The sequence below is a fragment of the Rana temporaria genome, chromosome 4 (genome assembly GCF_905171775.1).
Source record: "Rana temporaria chromosome 4, aRanTem1.1, whole genome shotgun sequence".
Taxonomy (NCBI): domain Eukaryota; kingdom Metazoa; phylum Chordata; class Amphibia; order Anura; family Ranidae; genus Rana; species Rana temporaria.
Genome location: NC_053492.1, coordinates 418,191,670 through 418,209,183, shown reverse-complemented (window position 1 = coordinate 418,209,183; position 17,514 = coordinate 418,191,670). Strand labels below are relative to the sequence as shown.

Genomic DNA, 17,514 nt, shown 5'->3' with positions numbered 1-17,514 from the left:
GGAAGCCGTGTTTACACGTGGCTCCCCCCGTTCTTCAGCTTCAGAGACCGATCGCGGGACCCCAACGGCGATCGGGTCCGCGGGTCCCACGGTCCCGGAGCTTCGGACCGGGTCGCGGGCGCACGCCCGCAAACCACGACTGGGTAGATGTACAGGACATACCGGTACGTACATCTGCCCAGCTGTGCCATTCTGCTGACGTATATTTACAGGAGGCGGTCCTTAAGTGGTTAAAGTGTTACTAAATCCACAACAGTAAAATCAGTCTGTATATGCTGTAAAGCGTGCTTGTTTTACTCACTGTGGAACCTGAGGGGTTAATCCTCTGCATTGTGTAAAAAGGCTGTTTGATCCTGTATGCAAAGATCCTCCTCTTCCTACATTGCTCACAAAACATGTCCAGATAAGACAGAGTTACTGGGGTCAGGCTGCACATGCTCAGTTTGGTGTGTATTGCTAGAGAGGTTTATTGTTTTCTTGGGGCAGTGCATGTGATCAGCACAGGGCCAATCAACACTGTCTAGACCAGACCTGGGCAAACTACGGCCCGCGGGCCGTATGCGGCCCGGCGGACCTTTTAATCCGGCCCCCCCCCCCGCCGCTGCCACGTTAATCACCGCGGCGGGGAACATTACAGACAGCGTTCGTTTGAACAGCTGTTTTGCCCGCTGCACATAGACACTCCCCCTTGGACGGATCTGTCCAATCGCGAGCAAGGGGGAGTCACATAGACACTCCCCCTTGCTCGCGATTGGACAGATCCGTCCAAGGGGGAGTGTCTATGCGCAGCGGGGAAAACAGCTGTTCAAACGAACGCTGTCTGTAATGTTCCCCTCCGCGGTGATAACAGTAGGCAGGGCCGGTACAAGGCAGGGGCGGGAGGGGCGAGTGCTCCGGGCGCTACCATTTAGTGCAGGAGGGGGGCGCAATCAGCCAGTGTGTCACTCACTGTCACAGCGCGGGGCCACGGGCAGCGGCACTTAACACATTGTGTGCCGACTGCCTGGCTGCCGAGTGCGCTCCTGGCTCCCTTTCCTCCTGTCACTTTGTGTGCTCGTCGCTCCCCCCCCTATTCAGTTGGTTGTGCCGGTTCATTTCAGTGGCGTGCGCCGCGTGACGTCACACCGGAGGCGAGGTCACGAGGTGAGAGAGGGAGGACTCGTCTCTGCGCGGGGAGCCCTGTGTCTGTCGGCGCTTGCAAGAAGGACAAGTCACGAGGAGCCTCCTCAGCCTGCCAGTGCCTAGTCCTACAGTGCCTAGTGCTGTCTGCAAGCAACAGAAGACTGAAGTAGTCAGTGTAAAAAAAGTAAGAAAACACATTGGGGAGGGGAGGCGGACTGAGGTGAGGTGACCATCATTTTTTTAATAAATAAATGTCAAAAAAAAAAATTGTGTTATTTTTAGCCACGTTCGCCGTCTCTGACTAAAAAAAAAACATTAATCGCAGCCACTGTGCCATCAATTGTCGCCACTGTGCCCATCACACGCAGCCACTGTGCTAACACATGTAGCCACTTGTGCCAACACACGCAGCCACTGTGCCACCATAAATTGTCGCCACTGTGCCCATCAAACGCAGCCACTGTGCCAATCACACGCAGCCACTGTGCCAATCACACGCAGCCACTGTTCCCATCAAACGCAGCCACTGTGCCAATCACACGCAGCCACTGTGCAATCAATTGTTGCCACTGTTCCCAAATGCAGCCACTGTGCCAATCACATGCAGCCACTGTGCCAATCACACGCAGCCACTGTGCCAATCACACGCAGCCACTGTGCCCATCAAACGCAGCCACTGTGCCAATCACACGCAGCCACTGTGCAATCAATTGTCGCCACTGTTCCCAAATGCAGCCACTGTGCCAATCACACGCAGCCACTGTGCCAATCACACGCAGCCACTGTGCCAATCACACGCAGCCACTGTGCCCATCAAATGCAGCCACTGTGCCCATCAAACGCAGCCACTGTGCCAATAACACGCAGCCACTCTGCCCATCAAACGCAGCCACTCTGCCCATCAAACGCAGCCACTGTGCCCTCACATGCAGCCACTGTGCAATCAATTGTCGCCACTGTTCCCAAATGCAGCCGCTGTGCCAATCACACGCAGCCACTGTGCCAATCACACGCAGCCACTGTGCCAATCACACGCAGCCACTGTGCCCATCAAATGCAGCCACTGTGCCCATCAAACGCAGCCACTGTGCCCATAACACGCAGCCACTGTGCCAATAACACGCAGCCACTCTGCCCATCAAACGCAGCCACTGTGCCAATCACACGCAGCCACTGTGCCCATCAAACGCAGCCACTGTGCCATCACATGCAGCCACTGTGCCAACACACGCAGTCACTGTGCCATCAATTGTTGCCACTGTGCCCATCACACGCAGCCACTGTGCCATCAATTGTCGCCACTGTGCCCATCAAACGCAACCACTGTGCCATCACACGCAGCCACTGTGCCATCACATGCAGCCACTGTTTAATCAATTGTTATTGATTAAACAGTGGCTGCCTGTCCCCAGCCTCTGTCCCCCTCCTGTGTCATGTCCCCAGCGTCTGTCCCCCTCCTGTGTCATGTCCCCAGCGTCTGTCCCCCTCCTGTGTCATGTCCCCAGCGTCTGTCCCCCTCCTGTGTCATGTCCCCAGCCCCTGTCCCCCTCCTGTGTCATGTCCCCAGCCTCTGTCCCCCTCCTGTGTCATGTCCCCAGCCTCTGTCCCCCTCCTGTGTCATGTCCCCAGCCTCTGTCCCCCTCCTGTGTCATGTCCCCAGCCTCTGTCCCCCTCCTGTGTCATGTCCCCAGCCTCTGTCCCCCTCCTGTGTCATGTCCCCAGCCTCTGTCCCCCTCCTGTGTCATGTCTCCAGCCTCTGTCCCCCTCCTGTGTCATGTCCCCAGCCTCTGTCCCCCTCCTGTGTCATGTCTCCAGCCTCTGTCCCCCTCCTGTGTCATGTCCCCAGCCTCTGTCCCCCTCCTGTGCCATGTCTATAACAAGTACTCGTACCAGTTGTCCAACAATGATATTTACTGCTTTTTATAAAGAAATACAATTGATTTTATGCAGTATTGAGTTTAGCCTTTTGGCCCGGCCCTCCAAAATATTTTTAGTTTCTCATGTGGCCCCATCGAAAAAATAATTGCCCACCCCTGGTCTAGACAGAGGGACTGGGGTCCTGCATCCTGATAGGACAGTCAACGGAGAGTGAAACCTCCTCCTACAAGCTTTACCTAGGCACCGATCAGTCAGACTGTTATATACTACTGATGAGAAAAGGTACCTAGCAGTTTATATTCACGAAAATTATTGCATTTTCACGTTCTGTGTATTGTGGAAGACCAGATATAGTGAATCCAGGGTCCTGGGTTTAGTAACACTTTAAAGCCTTGTTTTTTTATTTTTTTATTTTATTATTATTATTTTATATATATATATATTTAAATAACAAACATGTCACACTTACCTGCTCTGTGCACTGGTTTTGCACAAAGTATCCCAGATCCTCCTCTTCTCGGGCCCCACGCCAGCACTCCTGGCTCCTCCTTCCTGCCGGTTGCCCCCACAGCAAGCGTCTTGCGCTAGGGGCGCACAAGCAGACACACTCTCGGCCAGTGGATCCCTGTGTCCATTCACACACAGAGCTGCAGCTCAACCTCGCCTCCTCCCCCTACTGATTGGCTCATTGACTGTGATTGGCAGCAGTGGGAGCCAGTAGCTCCCACTGCTGCAAAGAGCCAATCAGGAGTGTGAGTCCCTGGAGAGGCAAGGCTATTGTGGACATCCCTGGATTGAGAGGGGGCTCAGATAAGTATTAGGGAGAATGGGGGGGGGGGGGGCTGCTCCACACAAAAGGCTTCTTTCCATTATTGAATGCGCAAAGATAAAAAAAACTTGTGCCTTTACAATCACTTTAAACCCACAAGAGTTTTTTTTTTACCACTACCATTACTTTATCCACTTGCTTTCCAGCCTATTGTCAAAATACGTCCTGTTTTTAAAGATGGATATCTCAGTAACGGCAGCAGCTGCTGCCACAACTGAGGTATCCATCTTTAGTGCCGACGGTCCTGTACACGATAACGGCGGTCTCCGCGGCGAATTCGCCGCGAGATCGCCGTTATCGGTGGCGGGAGAGGGCCCCCCCCTCCCACCGCTGTCCCGCGCCCTCCGCCACTTACCGGAGCCGTCGGTAGCGGCGGAGGGGATCGCGACCATCCGGCAGCTGAGCGGGGACGAGACTGAAGGAAAAATCTCCTTCGCCCGTCCCCCATAGATCTGCTGGGCGGAAGTGACGTCAAAACGTCAGTCCCGCCCAGCCTCTTAAAGAGACATTTTTTTTTTTTGTCATTTGAAAAAATGACATTTCCAAATTTTTTTTTTTTTTTTTGCATTTAAGCCCAAATATGAGATCTGAGGTCTTTTTGACCCCAGATCTCATATTTAAGAGGACCTGTCATGCTTTTTTCTATTACAAGGGATGTTTACATTCCTTGTAATAGGAATAAAAGTGATAATTTTTTTATTTTTTTTATTTCAGTGTTAAAAATTGTAAAATAACTAAAAATAAATGCGAAAAGCAAAAAAAAATTTTTTTAAAGCGCCCCGTCCCGACGAGCTCGCGCGTAGAAGCGAACGTATACGCGAGTAGCGCCGACATATGAAAACGGTATTCAAACCACACAAGTGAGGTATCGCCGCGATCGTTAGAGCGAGAGCAATAATTTTAGCCTTAGGCCTACTCTGTAACTCAAAAAATGCAACCTGTAGAATTTTTTAAACGTCGCCTATCAAGATTTTTAAGGGTAAAAGTTTGACGCCATGCCACGAGCGGGCGCAATTTTTAAGCGTGACATGTTGGGTATGATTTTACTCGGCGTAACATTATCTTTCACAATATATAAAAAAATTGGGCCAAATTTATTGTTGTGTTATTTTTGAATTTAAAAAAGTGAATTTTTTCCAAAAAAAGTGCGCTTGTAAGACCGCTGCGCAAATACGGTGTGACAAAAAGTATTGCAATGACTGCCATTTTATTCTCTAGGGTGTTAGAAAAAAATATATATATAATGTTTGGGGGTTTTAAGTAATATTCTAGCAAAAAAAACTGTTTTAGTCTCGTAAACACTGAATCTGAAAAACAGGCTCAGTAACGAAGTGGTTATACTGGCTTTTAAAATTTACAAATTTACAAAATTTACAAATGCAACAATTTAGAAATTGGAGGAAACGTTTATCACTGGGAAACACTTTTTTCGAAAGATAAAAAGTGCATTTTATAACTACATAGATCAGACTAAAATGAGGGACAAATGAGGAGGAACGAGGGACAAATCAGGGACAGTCCTTCGAAACCAGGGACAGTTGGGAGCTATGGTGACTAGTAATGGCTCTTGTTTTCCCACAGGAGGAGTGAGCTGGGTGTATCCTTCTAATTAAAGAGGGACGTGTTCAGTATTGTGTTACATCACCTTTCTGATGCTTTGCTTTCTTATACACACTGCTGAAGGCAGCACATACATTCCCACACCCTAGCTGATCGGCTGCTTTTCACAACAATGTACATCACTATATTGATACTTCTGCTGAGCATTGTAATCTTTGCAAGACGAAGACGGAATCGTGTTTTTTTGGACCCTGAAGAACGAGCGGTTCTCATCACTGGCTGCGATTCAGGCTTCGGGAATCAACTCGCTCGCAGGTTACTTGATATGGGCTTCATGGTCTTTGCTACCTGCCTGTTCCCGGAAGGAGAAGGGGCTCTGTCTCTAATAAATCATTCCTCCTCTGGGAAGGTGAGGGTGGTCAGGCTGGATGTTACCAGTGACAAGGAGGTTGCTGAGGTGAAGCAGTACGTACAAGATAACCTTCCTGCTAAAGGTATTACTGTATTTGTTTGTTTTCATTTCAGTGCTTTGATCACCATTGCTGTCATCAAGAGCCACGGTCCTGAAGCGGAAAAATCCTCTTATTTTTAGGTGTAATAGTGAGAGTCCCTGTCACTATGAAAAGGGAGCAAAAATGGACACAGATTCTGCATGTCAGCAGACTGCAGAACTACACAGCATAGTTTTGAAATGGAGAAAACTGTTTTGGCAGCTTTCTCCGGGTTTTTCTAAGTTCGGATGGGGCTGTGTAGTTTGGAGATCCTGCAGAGACTTGGGTGGGATGGGATCTCCAACCCTGTGTCCAGGTCTTGTGAACAACCAATATAATGAGGGACTGGTGAGAGCAAGGTGGAGTGTGTGCAGCTGGCTGCTGGTTCAAAACACTGGCCCTGATTTAAGTAGAATTGCGCAATATTTGCGGGGGAGCAGGGCAACGATTTGCCCTGCGTTGCCCTGCGCCCCCGCAAATATTTTGCGCTGCCCTCGATTCACGGAGCAGTATCTCCGTGAATTGCGAGGGCGCGCCGGCAAATTTGCCCGGCGTAAGCGCGCGCAAGTTAAATGATCCCGCCAGGGGCGGGAATCATTTAAATTAGGCGCGCTCCCGCGCCGAGCGTACAGCGCATGCTCCGTCGGGAAACTTTCCCGACGTGCATTGCGGCAAATGACGTCGCAAGGACATCATTTGCTTCTAAGTGAACGTGAATGGCGTCCAGCGCCATTCACGTTTCACTTACGCAAACGCCGTGAAATTCAAATTTCACGGCGCCGGAAGGCCGGCTATACTTTAGCATTGGCTGTCCCTACTATTAGAAGGGGCAGGCTTGCGCTAAAAGTAGCCGTACGGAAACTCCGTACCTGGCTTGCGCGGGGCCTGCGCAAGCTTGTGAATCAGTGGTAGTATGCAATTTGCATACTACACGCTGATACACAATGGGAGCGGCCCCTGCAAGAATGCAGCCTAAAATCTGCGAGGCATAAGAGCCTTATGCCGCGCAGATTTTAGCCTGCAGTCGGTGTAACGAGGTTCCTGAATCAGGAGCACTCGTTACACCGGAGCAAGTAAGCACTTGTGCTGCGTAACCTATGGTTGCGCGGGCGCAAGTGCTTCTTGAATCTGGGCCACTGTTGGCCAGATTCAGGTAGGAGAGCCTAACGTTAGGCAGGCCTAGCGTATCTCATATACGCTACGCCGCCGTAAGTTAGAGAGGCAAGTGCTGTATTCACAAAGCACTTGCGTCCTAAGTTACGGCGGCGTAGCGTAAATGTGCCGGCGTAAGCGCGCCTAATTCAAATTGTGAAGAGGTGGGCGTGTTTTATGTAAATAAAGCATGACCCCACGTAAATGACGTTTTGAACGAACGGCGCATGCGCCGTCCGTGGACGTATCCCAGTGCGCATGCTCCAAATTACGCCGCAAAGACTCATTGGTTTCGACGTAAACGTAAATTGCGCCCAGCCCCATTCACGGACGACTTACGCAAACAACGTAAAAATTTGACGCGGTTCCGACGTCCATACTTAACATTGGCTGCGCCATCTTTTTGGTGGTTTATCTTTACGCCTGAAAACGCCTTACGTAAATGATGTATCTTTACTGCGACGGGCAAGCGTACGTTTGTGAATAGCCGTATCTCGCTGATTTACGCATTCTAGGCGTAAATCAGCGTACACACCCCTAGTGGCCAGCGCAAATAGACAGCTAAGATAAGGCGCCGGTGGTCGTATCTTAGCTACATTTAAGCGTATCTCAATTTGAGAATAGACTTAAATATACAACGGCGCAGATTCGGAGTTACGACGGCGTATCTACTGATACGCCCTCGTATCTCTTTTTGAAAAATTCTTTTTATTGATCGCCCTCGTATCTCTACGTGAATCTGGCCATGTGTGTGGAAAGCTGTCTGCCCTGGAAGACTACATCCCTGGTGTGGGGGGACTTCGTGCCTGACAGACTGGGAGGCTGGTAGACCTGAGGTGGCTAGCGAGTCTAAAGGGGGCTGAAGGAAGTCCGGAAGTCTGGGAGACAGTAGGCTGGAGAATCGTGTTGAGGCCAGGAGTGGGCCAGGTTTAGCAGGTACTGCAAGGCTAAGTAAGCCTAGGAGCCAGGAGGCTTGGCATTTTGGTTATATGAACATTACTGGAGAAGAACCCCTGCGTGGGAATCCTGTGTGTGAACTGTTATTTTGTTTCCTTTCAATAAAAATGGGCTGCCATGCCCTCAAACCTAACATCTAAATGCTGTGGACTCGCTGAAAAACGCATTTACCAATTGAGTTAAACCCCCCAATGTTTACATAGGATATATGATAGAATGAGGCGTGACTACCTTATGTTTTAGGAAAACATTACTGTGATACACACTAATTAACGGGAGGGTCTAATGTCCTACTCCATAGAAGCCATGATTACTATACACTACTTTAATGATGGCTATTTCATGTGCGACGGCCATTGGCGGCTGGTACTCAAAATTTTTGGGGGGCGTAAAAAAAAAAAAATCATCAAACGCAGCCACTGTGCCCATCAAGCACGGCCACTGTACCCATAAATTGCCGCCACTGTGCCATCAAACGCAGCTACTGTACCCATCAATTGCTGCCAGGGTGCCCATCAATTGCCACCAGCGTGCCCCATCAAGTGCTGCCAGTGTGCCCCATCAATTGCTGCCAGTGTGCCCCATCAATTGCTGCCAGTGTGCCCCATCAATTGCTGCCAGTGTGCCCCATCAATTGCTGCCAGTGTGCCCCATCAAGTGCTGCCAGTGTGCCCCATCAAGTGCTGCCAGTGTGCCCCATCAATTGCTGCCAGTATGCCCCATCAATTGGCGCAAGTGTGCCGCATCAATTTCCATTACTGTGCCCCATCAAATGCTGCCAGTGTGCATCCCCCGCTCGCCCGGCACTTACCTGTCTCAGGTCACAGCGCTGTCCTCCACGATGTCTTCTCCCGTCCTCTTCCCGTCCTCTGCTATGATTGGATGTCTGATAGGTGTCCAATCACAGTGCCTTTCGCTTCAGCCAATCAGGTGACAGGTAACCAGACCCGAGCACCAGATTGGCTAAGAGGCGGGTCTGTTTTAGGAAAGTGATTTATTTGCTTCCCTAACACTGAGTAAACAGTGAACGCACAGCATTCTGCCTACTGCTTACCAGTTTGGAAGTCTATTAGAGACTATGGCTCTAATCAGGACACCTATTAGAGCCCACGGCTCTAATCAGGCATTTTCAAAAACCACGTCGCTGTAATTCAGATGCCCGGCGCCCGATAAGGGGCTGGACACCTGAATAGAGGGCGGCAGCAGCGACAATAGATAGATTCATACATTGCATGAATCTATCTATGGTGATAGACAGGTGAAGAAGAGAGGGGGCGGCGCTCCTGCGCCCTTTATGGACGCACCACCACTGACGACGGCTGTATGCAGTTTGGAAAAAATGGGCACTAATGTTAGGCTATATTTTCACTGTACACCAGTGGTTCTGGATGTGCATCTGGTCAGTGAGGTGTAAAGCAATATTTTGCATGGATCCATTGTCATGAAATGAAGAGCAATACTCTTAGGCCTTGTACACACGACCGGACAGTCCGCTGAAAACGGTCTGCCGGACCGTTTTCATCGGACATGTCCGGTCGGAGATTTCTGTCTGATGGTTGTACACACCATCAGACAGAAATGACAGGCAATCCGCGCGGACAGACAGCGCGGTGACGTGTCCGCGCCGTCGCCGCTAAAATGACGCGGCGACGTGCGCGACGCAGGAAGGTCAATGCTTCCACGCATGCGTAAAAGTCATTCGACGCATGCAAGGGATGGCGGCCGCTCGGACATGTACGGTAGGTCTGTACAGACGACCGAACATGTCCGAGGGACAGGATTCCAGCGGGCTGTTTCTAAACAAGTTTGGAAATATTTGCCCGCTGGAAAAGGCCCGGCGGGCAAATGTATGCTGGAATCCTGTCGGCTGTACAGACGTTTGATGGTACAGACGACCGAACATGTCTGCTGAAACTGGTCCGCGGACCAGTTTCAGCAGACATGTTCGGTCGTCTGTACGGGGCCTTTACTAGGAGCTCTGTCAGAGGAGAGAAAAAGGGGGAAAATTCAGACTTTACGATACCAAGACTATTAGCCAGATTCAGAGAGGTTTACGCATTTTTGTAAATATTTTATTATATCTTTTTTATGTGATGACACTGAAGAAATTAAACTTTGCTACAATTTAAAGTAGTGAGTGTACAAAAGTTCCAAGTAAGGTTCCATACATCTAAGTGTGGCTAGCAGGGTCACTAAAGGAAACATTTTTTTTAGCTGAAATGACTGTTTACAGGGCATAGAGACATAATAGTTAACTGATTCCTTTTAAAAATGATTAAAAATTGATAAAAAACAATCATATAATGTGCCTGCAGTGTAGTTTCGTTTTTGCTGTTGTTTGCTGGTTCTCTGATGTACAGAGAGCCACTAGAGGGCAGTCAGCCAATAGAGAGCAGTGATACTTTGTCTAAAACTCCTCAGCACCAATCCAGTTTCGTTTTACACACAGTAATCACACCTCCTTGATTAGTGACCACCGTGAGAAATCTCCCAGTACTGTGGTTATCAGGAAACAGGCAACCAGGAAGTGTCCAAAACAGAGAGGATTTACAGCAACATCAAAGCAAAAACAAACAATGAGGACATGAAACCAAGACTGCAGCAAGGTAAAGGAAGCTATTTAGCTAAAAAAAATTATTCCTTTAGTGACCCTTTAAGTCCCAAATATATTTGTAAGTCCTTCACAGAAACCCAACTAGTGGCTGATAAACTAGGCAGAGAGCTCGCTAACAAGTTATTCAGAAGTTTACAGAACTCTTCAGGAATGTAATTGTCAATGGCGGTTGGTGCTCAAACTTTTTGGGGGGGCGCAAACAAAAAAAAATTGCAGCCCCACTGTGCCCATCAAATGCAGCCACTGTGCCATCAATTGTCACCACTGTGCCATGCCATCAAACGCAGCCACTGTGCCATCAATTGTCACCACTGTGCCATGCCATCAAACGCAGCCACTGTGCCATCAATTGTCACCACTGTGCCATGCCATCAAACGCAGCCACTGTGCCATCAATTATCACCACTGTGCCATGCCATCAAATGCAGTTGCTGTGCCATCAATTCGCCATGCCATCAAACGCAGTCACTGTGCCATGCCATCAAACACAGCCACTGTGCCATCAATTGTCACCACTGTGCCATGCAGTCGCTATGCCATCAATTCGCCATGCCATCAAACGCAGCCACTGTGCCATGCCATCAAACGCAGCCACTGTGCCATGCCATCAAACGCAGTCACTGTGCCATGCCATCAAACACAGCCACTGTGCCATCAATTGTCACCACTGTGCCATGCCATCAAACGCAGCCACTGTGCCCCTCAATTGTCACCACTGTGCCAATTGTCACCACTGTGCCCTTTAATTGTCGCCACTGTGCCCATTGTTGCCATTGTGCATGTCACTGTGTCCTTTAATTGTTGCCACTGTGCCCTTTGTCACCACTGTGCCCATTGTTGCCACTGTGCATGTCACTGTGCCCTTTAATTGATGCCACTGTGCCCTTTGTCGCCACTGTGCCCTTTGTCACCACTGTACCCATTGATGCCACTGTGCCCTTTGTCGCCTCTGTGCCCATTGTCGCCACTGTGCCCTGTAAAATGCACTTATCTTTCTGCTTCCACGTCCCTTGATGTCCTCTCCCACCCTCGATGACGCTTCAGCCAATCAGGTTACCGATAACCAGAATCGGTGAACCTGATTGGCTGAGACGGCCGTCAGTCTTATCCAAGGGGCGCAGCCCCCGTTCGTTCCGAGGATAAGACATCCGGGAGCCGAGGGGCTGGCTCTGATAGGCACTTCCGCACAGCCAACCATCTGCCATTATTCAGGTATCCGGCACCCTATGTCCGGCTATCTGAATAGACCAGCGGCAGCTGGCCACAATAACATACATTCATGCAATGCATGAATGTATGTTATTTGCGAGAGCCAGAGGGGGCAGCACTGCAGAGCGGCATTCTTAATGTCTTAAAGGGCCCGTTTTTTTTTTTATGACTACAGGAGGCGGGGGGAGGGGGGGCGGCGCCCGGGCGCCCCCTATGGACGGGCCGCCACTGGTAATTGTTGAAATATTAACACACTGTAATGGTCCATAAGACCCATTCAGCTCCTTGGCATGAGCGAGAGCTGTTTGTCTTTTTGCTGGCAAAAGTAAAAGGTGTGTTTTTCTTAGTCTGTTGTCCATAATAACCACTGGTTTCCCAGAATTTATAGAGCTTTTTTGCTGCAACATCTTTGGTGCATTTTGTACGGTAAACCAGGTGTGACTGCTGAGACAAGGTGGCATTCCACCATGACCCGTAGGGATTGGACGGGAGCTGGCGTCTTGGATTGTTGCGCTGTTTCAGGTGCCACTGGACCACATTCGTCTGGCAGACTGCGCTGCATTTCGTCCGTCTGCTCCAGGACAACCCTCAGCGTCTCTAACCCATACTCAAGAAACCAAACAATTGGAGCTTAAAGGGTTTGTAAAGGAAAATTTTTTATTTTTGAAAAATAACAAACATGTCATACTTACCTCCACTGTACAGCTTGTTTTGCACAGTGTGGTCCTGATCCACGTCTTCTGGGGTCCCTCGGCGGCTGTCTCTGGTCCTCCCCGCAAGAACTCTACATATTCATGCGAGAGAGCTCACATGGTGTGGAGTACTTGCGGGCGCGCTCCCGTGATACAGCCGATGGCCATAGCCGGCGACTGTATCACTCGGCCCCGCCCCCCGGTGCACCTTGCTGCTGTCTTAGTCTTTCGCTGGTACTGTCACTCATCCCATATCCCCCAAACCAAAGAGTATTAGAAGGCATAACAATAGAGAATACATAGAAGGGAGAGGAAAAGAGAGGGAGGAACAAAGAAAAAGGGAGAAAAAGGAAAAAGGGATGGGGGGAAAAAACAAGAAATCAGGATAGAGAGAGATAAAAGGAGAACAAAGAGAAAGAGTGCTACATCCGAAATGTACCATAAGGTTTTTAATACTGTACGAGTGGAAGGAACTCAGGGAGCTCTAAATGTCCGTGGGTTAGGGGCGCAAATTACTTGTCTTGCCTTGGGTGCTGACAACCTACACTACGAAAATAATTTTACTGTTGGGGGTCCCACAACTTGGCAAATTTTATCAAGGGGTCACGGCACTAGAAAGGTTGAGAGCCACTGAAATATAGGTACCAAAGCTCTGGAAAAGTGGAATGAATGAACCCATGAACCACGCTCCACAACTGCAACTGGTCAAACTCTGACAGGAAACCCAAATGAAATGGACCTTGATGCTGCTCATTTCTTTGCTGGGAATTCTGAGTAATCCAACAAAGAGGACACATTTTTCCCCTTTTGATGTACTATATGGCAGGCCCCCACCTATCATAAAAGGTATTAAAGGAGAAGTCCAGCCTGGGCTTTTTAGGCTGGGCTTCTCCTCTGTGTCACAGGAGTGACGTCGCTGCCATCAGTCGAGGCAGCGCATCATCACGACTTCCAAGTTGGGATCCGCCAGCTGCCTTGATTGACGGCAGCCTCAGCGAGGTAAGTATAACTAGCCAAAAGAAAAAAGACTATTGGCCATTCAAAAGTCTGCCGTGAGTCCGTTGGAATCCGACGGGAAGATAGAGAACAGGTTCTCTATCTAAGGTCCAACGGACTTCCGACCAAAAAAGTCTGATGGAGGCTACACATGGCCGGACTTTCTGAGAAAAAAAGCCGTCTGACTTTTTTTCTAGGAAAGTCCAACCGTGTGTAAGAGGCATAAGTATGCTTTCCTGACTCTCCTTGCTCATGGAGCCCTGTATAAGGAAGGAGGACTTATTTCATCTGGAGGGAAGAGCATTAAATATGGGACAGAAATACTGGAGCTTTTGCAGTATGGGCCCCCTCTGCAGTTGCAGTGATCCACTATAGGGGCCATCAAAAAGGAGACTCCCAAGTTTCTAGAGGAAATAGGAAAGCAGATCAAGCAGCCAGGGATACAGCATTGCCAAGGCCCCTACCACTGATAATGCCCCCCCCCCCTGTTCCCAGTGCCACTCTCTGAATGGGATCCGGTCTATACAAAGGCAGATAAAGACTGAAACTGGAAAGTGCAGGGAAGATCGGTGGTACCAACTGCAGGACGGGAGAATTGTCACCCCAGCTGCTGTAGCAACCGAAGGAGTGCAGCCATTAAAGGCCCTAGAGAGACATTTATACACCCCCCCCCCCCGCTACCTACAATGGCACAAGCTGCAGCCAGCAAAGATTTACACCAGATGGGGGGTGGTGAACTGTGAACTGTTACAGAAACTAGGGGAAAATATGCAGGACATAGGCAAATGGGTTCAGGAGAAAAATAAATAAAATCCCTATAAGTCTCAATAAGGTGGCCAAGGTGACCCCCTGGATACACCACTCCAGGGCAAAGCGAGCTGTTGACCACACAAATTCCTGGCAGAGTACAGTAGACCCTCAAAATACCTTAAAGCTACAACTGACCAGAGAAATCAGAGGGAAGAACTCCAACCCTGCCCCTGGCACATCCCTGGAACCTGTCAGGCCAATGCATGGCAGAAAAAAAGGATACATCTGAGATCTGCTAGCTCTGCACCAGTCACATCCGGAAGCTGACTGGATGCACAGCCGAAGCTTGAGGATATTCACAGATATGATGTTTACTAATATAGGGCGCCCCCTTACTTTCAGTATGGGCACTACGCTAAAGTTAGTGGGGAATGGGAGAGTTATTTTGCTCCCATTCACAATTTTCTAAATTTGGGCTGCTGTCATTCCGGAACTGTCCTGTAGGTCAGTCTGCGCTCCAGGGATGCAATCCCATCCCTGGGCGACGGTTGGCGCTAGAGGGGTTCTGGCAGAGCCGCTTTTCCCCAGCAGCCAATTAGAGGAGTTTTCCCTCGCAGGGCATGCTGGGGGAGAGTATATCTGTGGCGGACGCCATTTTGTGTGGTTCTTCGCGGGTTCCAGGTGCGGCACCCACCTTTAGGGTGTGCGCATCCAATGGACCCCGGCGATGGCCTTCCAGGCCGGGGTCACATGCTACGCGGAGCTCCATGTTCCTGATAGGGGACCCAGTGACTTACTGGGTTCCCAACTCTACTGAGGAGATCCCAGGCTGTGTGCCGTTCGATGGGGGGTTGGCTTGAGGAGAACCCGGAGGCAGGTTGTCCAACAGGGCTTGAACGAACCATCGGGGATCTGGTGACTGGGACATTGACAGGTACACTTCAACTGTCACCCGGTGACCCTAACTTAATCTACTGGGAGGATTTGCTCAATCCGTTCACCTCATTCAAGTACTAGGCCTGTGGCAGAAGCCCTAGAGCCAGGCCTGTGGCAGAGGCCTGTTCCTCCCAGCAATTTAAAGTGACACTTCGGCTGCCAGGCTTGTGGCAGAAGTCTGTCTGGAGGCACTTCACCCACTCTGGCTAGAGTGGCGACGAACTGTATCTACTACTATTGTGCTACTGAGAGCAGGATTCTCATATCCAGGCCTGATACTGCAAGGTTCTCTCTCGCTTCATCAACCTTCTTGCTCTACCTCATGTTGATGTTGGGCCTGGAAATAAAGCATTTGAAAACCTTTATTCATTGACTGGACATTCGCTCACTACTCTACTCATCAACTACACCCCTAGACTACACCCCTAGACAACCCCGGCTCCTGCGGGGGTAGCACTACACTAAAAATATTTTAATAAGATTACTGGTAGGTAGATTTCACACTGGCAAGGCCCATAAGGGGAGGGCAAATGATGTGACCCATGTATCAAAACCACTAGAGTAGGACCCATAACCTCCAGAATGTTACTTATTTAGAGTAAGATGGATACTTAAACAAAATGTTAGCTTTTTGTTCAAATGTTCTTGTAAAAGCAAGTATACACAGAAACCCAATTAGTGGTAATTGTTGAAATATGTACACGCTGTAATGGCCCATAAGACACACCCAGCTCCTTGGCATGAGCTGTGTGTCTTTTTGCTGACAAAAATAAAAGGTTTGTTTTTCTTAGTCTGTTTTTATAGTTACCACTGGTTTCCCAGAATTGATAGAGCTTTTTAGCTGCAACAACATGACAACGAGGAGGGAAAATGGTTAATTGGGACAAATGTGGACATTTTCACATCTAGGGGTATACTCACTTTTGTTGCCAGCGGTGGTTTAGACATTAATGGCTGTGTGTTGAGTTATTTTGAGGGGACAGCAAATTTACACTGTTATACAAGCTGTACACTCACTACTTTACATTGTAGCAAAGTGTAATTTCTTCAGTGTTGTCACATTAAAAAATATAATAAAATATTTACAAAAATGTGAGGGGTGTGCTCACTTTTTTGAGATACTGGGGCAGATTCATCAAGAGATACGACGGCGGATCTCCTGATCCGCCGTCGTATCTGTGAGAGCCGACGGTCGGATCTGTGAGATCCCACGGTCGGAGCTATGCGACTGATTCATAAGAATCAGTTCCGCATAGATCTCCCTTAGATCCGACTGGTGTAAGTGACTTACACCAGTCGAATCTTAGGCTGTAATCTCCCGCCGGCCGCTAGGTGTCGTCGCTTTTTTTTACACGTCGCATATGCAAATGAGGAGAACCGCCGATTCACGTCCGTACGCCCGCCCGTCGCTCTTTTTCAACGTCATTTGCGTTCGGCTTTTTCCGGCGGATAGCTACCCGAGTTTTAAGTTTTAAATTTGTTACGTCGTTTGCGTAAGTCCGTCAGGGAATACGGATGGCCATAAGTAACCTAGCCGCCGAAAACAATGACGTCCTAGCGACGTCATTTGGAGCATGCGCACTGGGCTTTTTCGCCGGCGGCGCATGCGCAGTTAAATCGGCGCGGGAACGTGCCTGATTTAAATTGTACACTCCCCCTAGCCGCGGAATTTGCATTCCGCCGGGGGGAGTTAGGATCCGACGGTGCAATTTGCGAGGTAAGTGCTTTATGAATCATGCACTAGCCTCGCTAAATTGCACCGGCGGATCGTAAAACACGTAGATCTAGCGGATCTAAAGATCCGCTGATCTACATGAATCTGGCCCCCTGTATATATGTATATGAACACTATAAATGAGTAAGTAACACATTTTATGCAAAACATACACTGCGCTGCACCCACGGGTTACCTATGCTTTGCCATAGATAACTATTGCATTGTTGGCTCTAACGAGCAGGGCCCTCTGATTCCTCCTGTATTTAATTGTATTGGAATTGGACTGTCTTTAACCTGGCTTTCTCCTGGCTATGTAGTACACACACAGCTCATTCCTGGGGATCCATTGCTCCAGGAACATGTACACTGCTGAGTGAAGATAACTCCACAGTAGGGTTGCCAACCGCCAGTAAATTTACTGACAGTTTGTAAAAATCTGTGATTTTTTTTTTTTACAACTCCCAGTTAACATCAGGGGCTGATAATTTCATGCTGTGTTGACTTTTTACGTTTATATAAAGCTAATTATTTGTTATAGGTATTTTCAGTGTTTCCATATCATGCTTATACTGTTCAAATATTCACTGTGTTAGTTTTCAATAGGGGTTCTG

The 17,514-nt window shown here is 49.0% G+C and overlaps 1 protein-coding gene across 1 annotated transcript in view; it reads left to right on the top strand.

Annotated features, from left to right (window-relative positions):
- The first annotated feature begins 5,465 nt into the window (after positions 1–5,465).
- The window catches only part of LOC120937814 (D-beta-hydroxybutyrate dehydrogenase, mitochondrial-like), a 42,307-nt gene continuing 30,258 nt past the window's right edge, over positions 5,466–17,514 (top strand). The window contains exon 1 of the mRNA XM_040351312.1: positions 5,466–5,883. Within this exon, the coding sequence (XP_040207246.1) occupies positions 5,562–5,883 (322 nt within the window). The 5' untranslated portion in view covers positions 5,466–5,561. The remainder of the gene's footprint in view (positions 5,884–17,514) is intronic.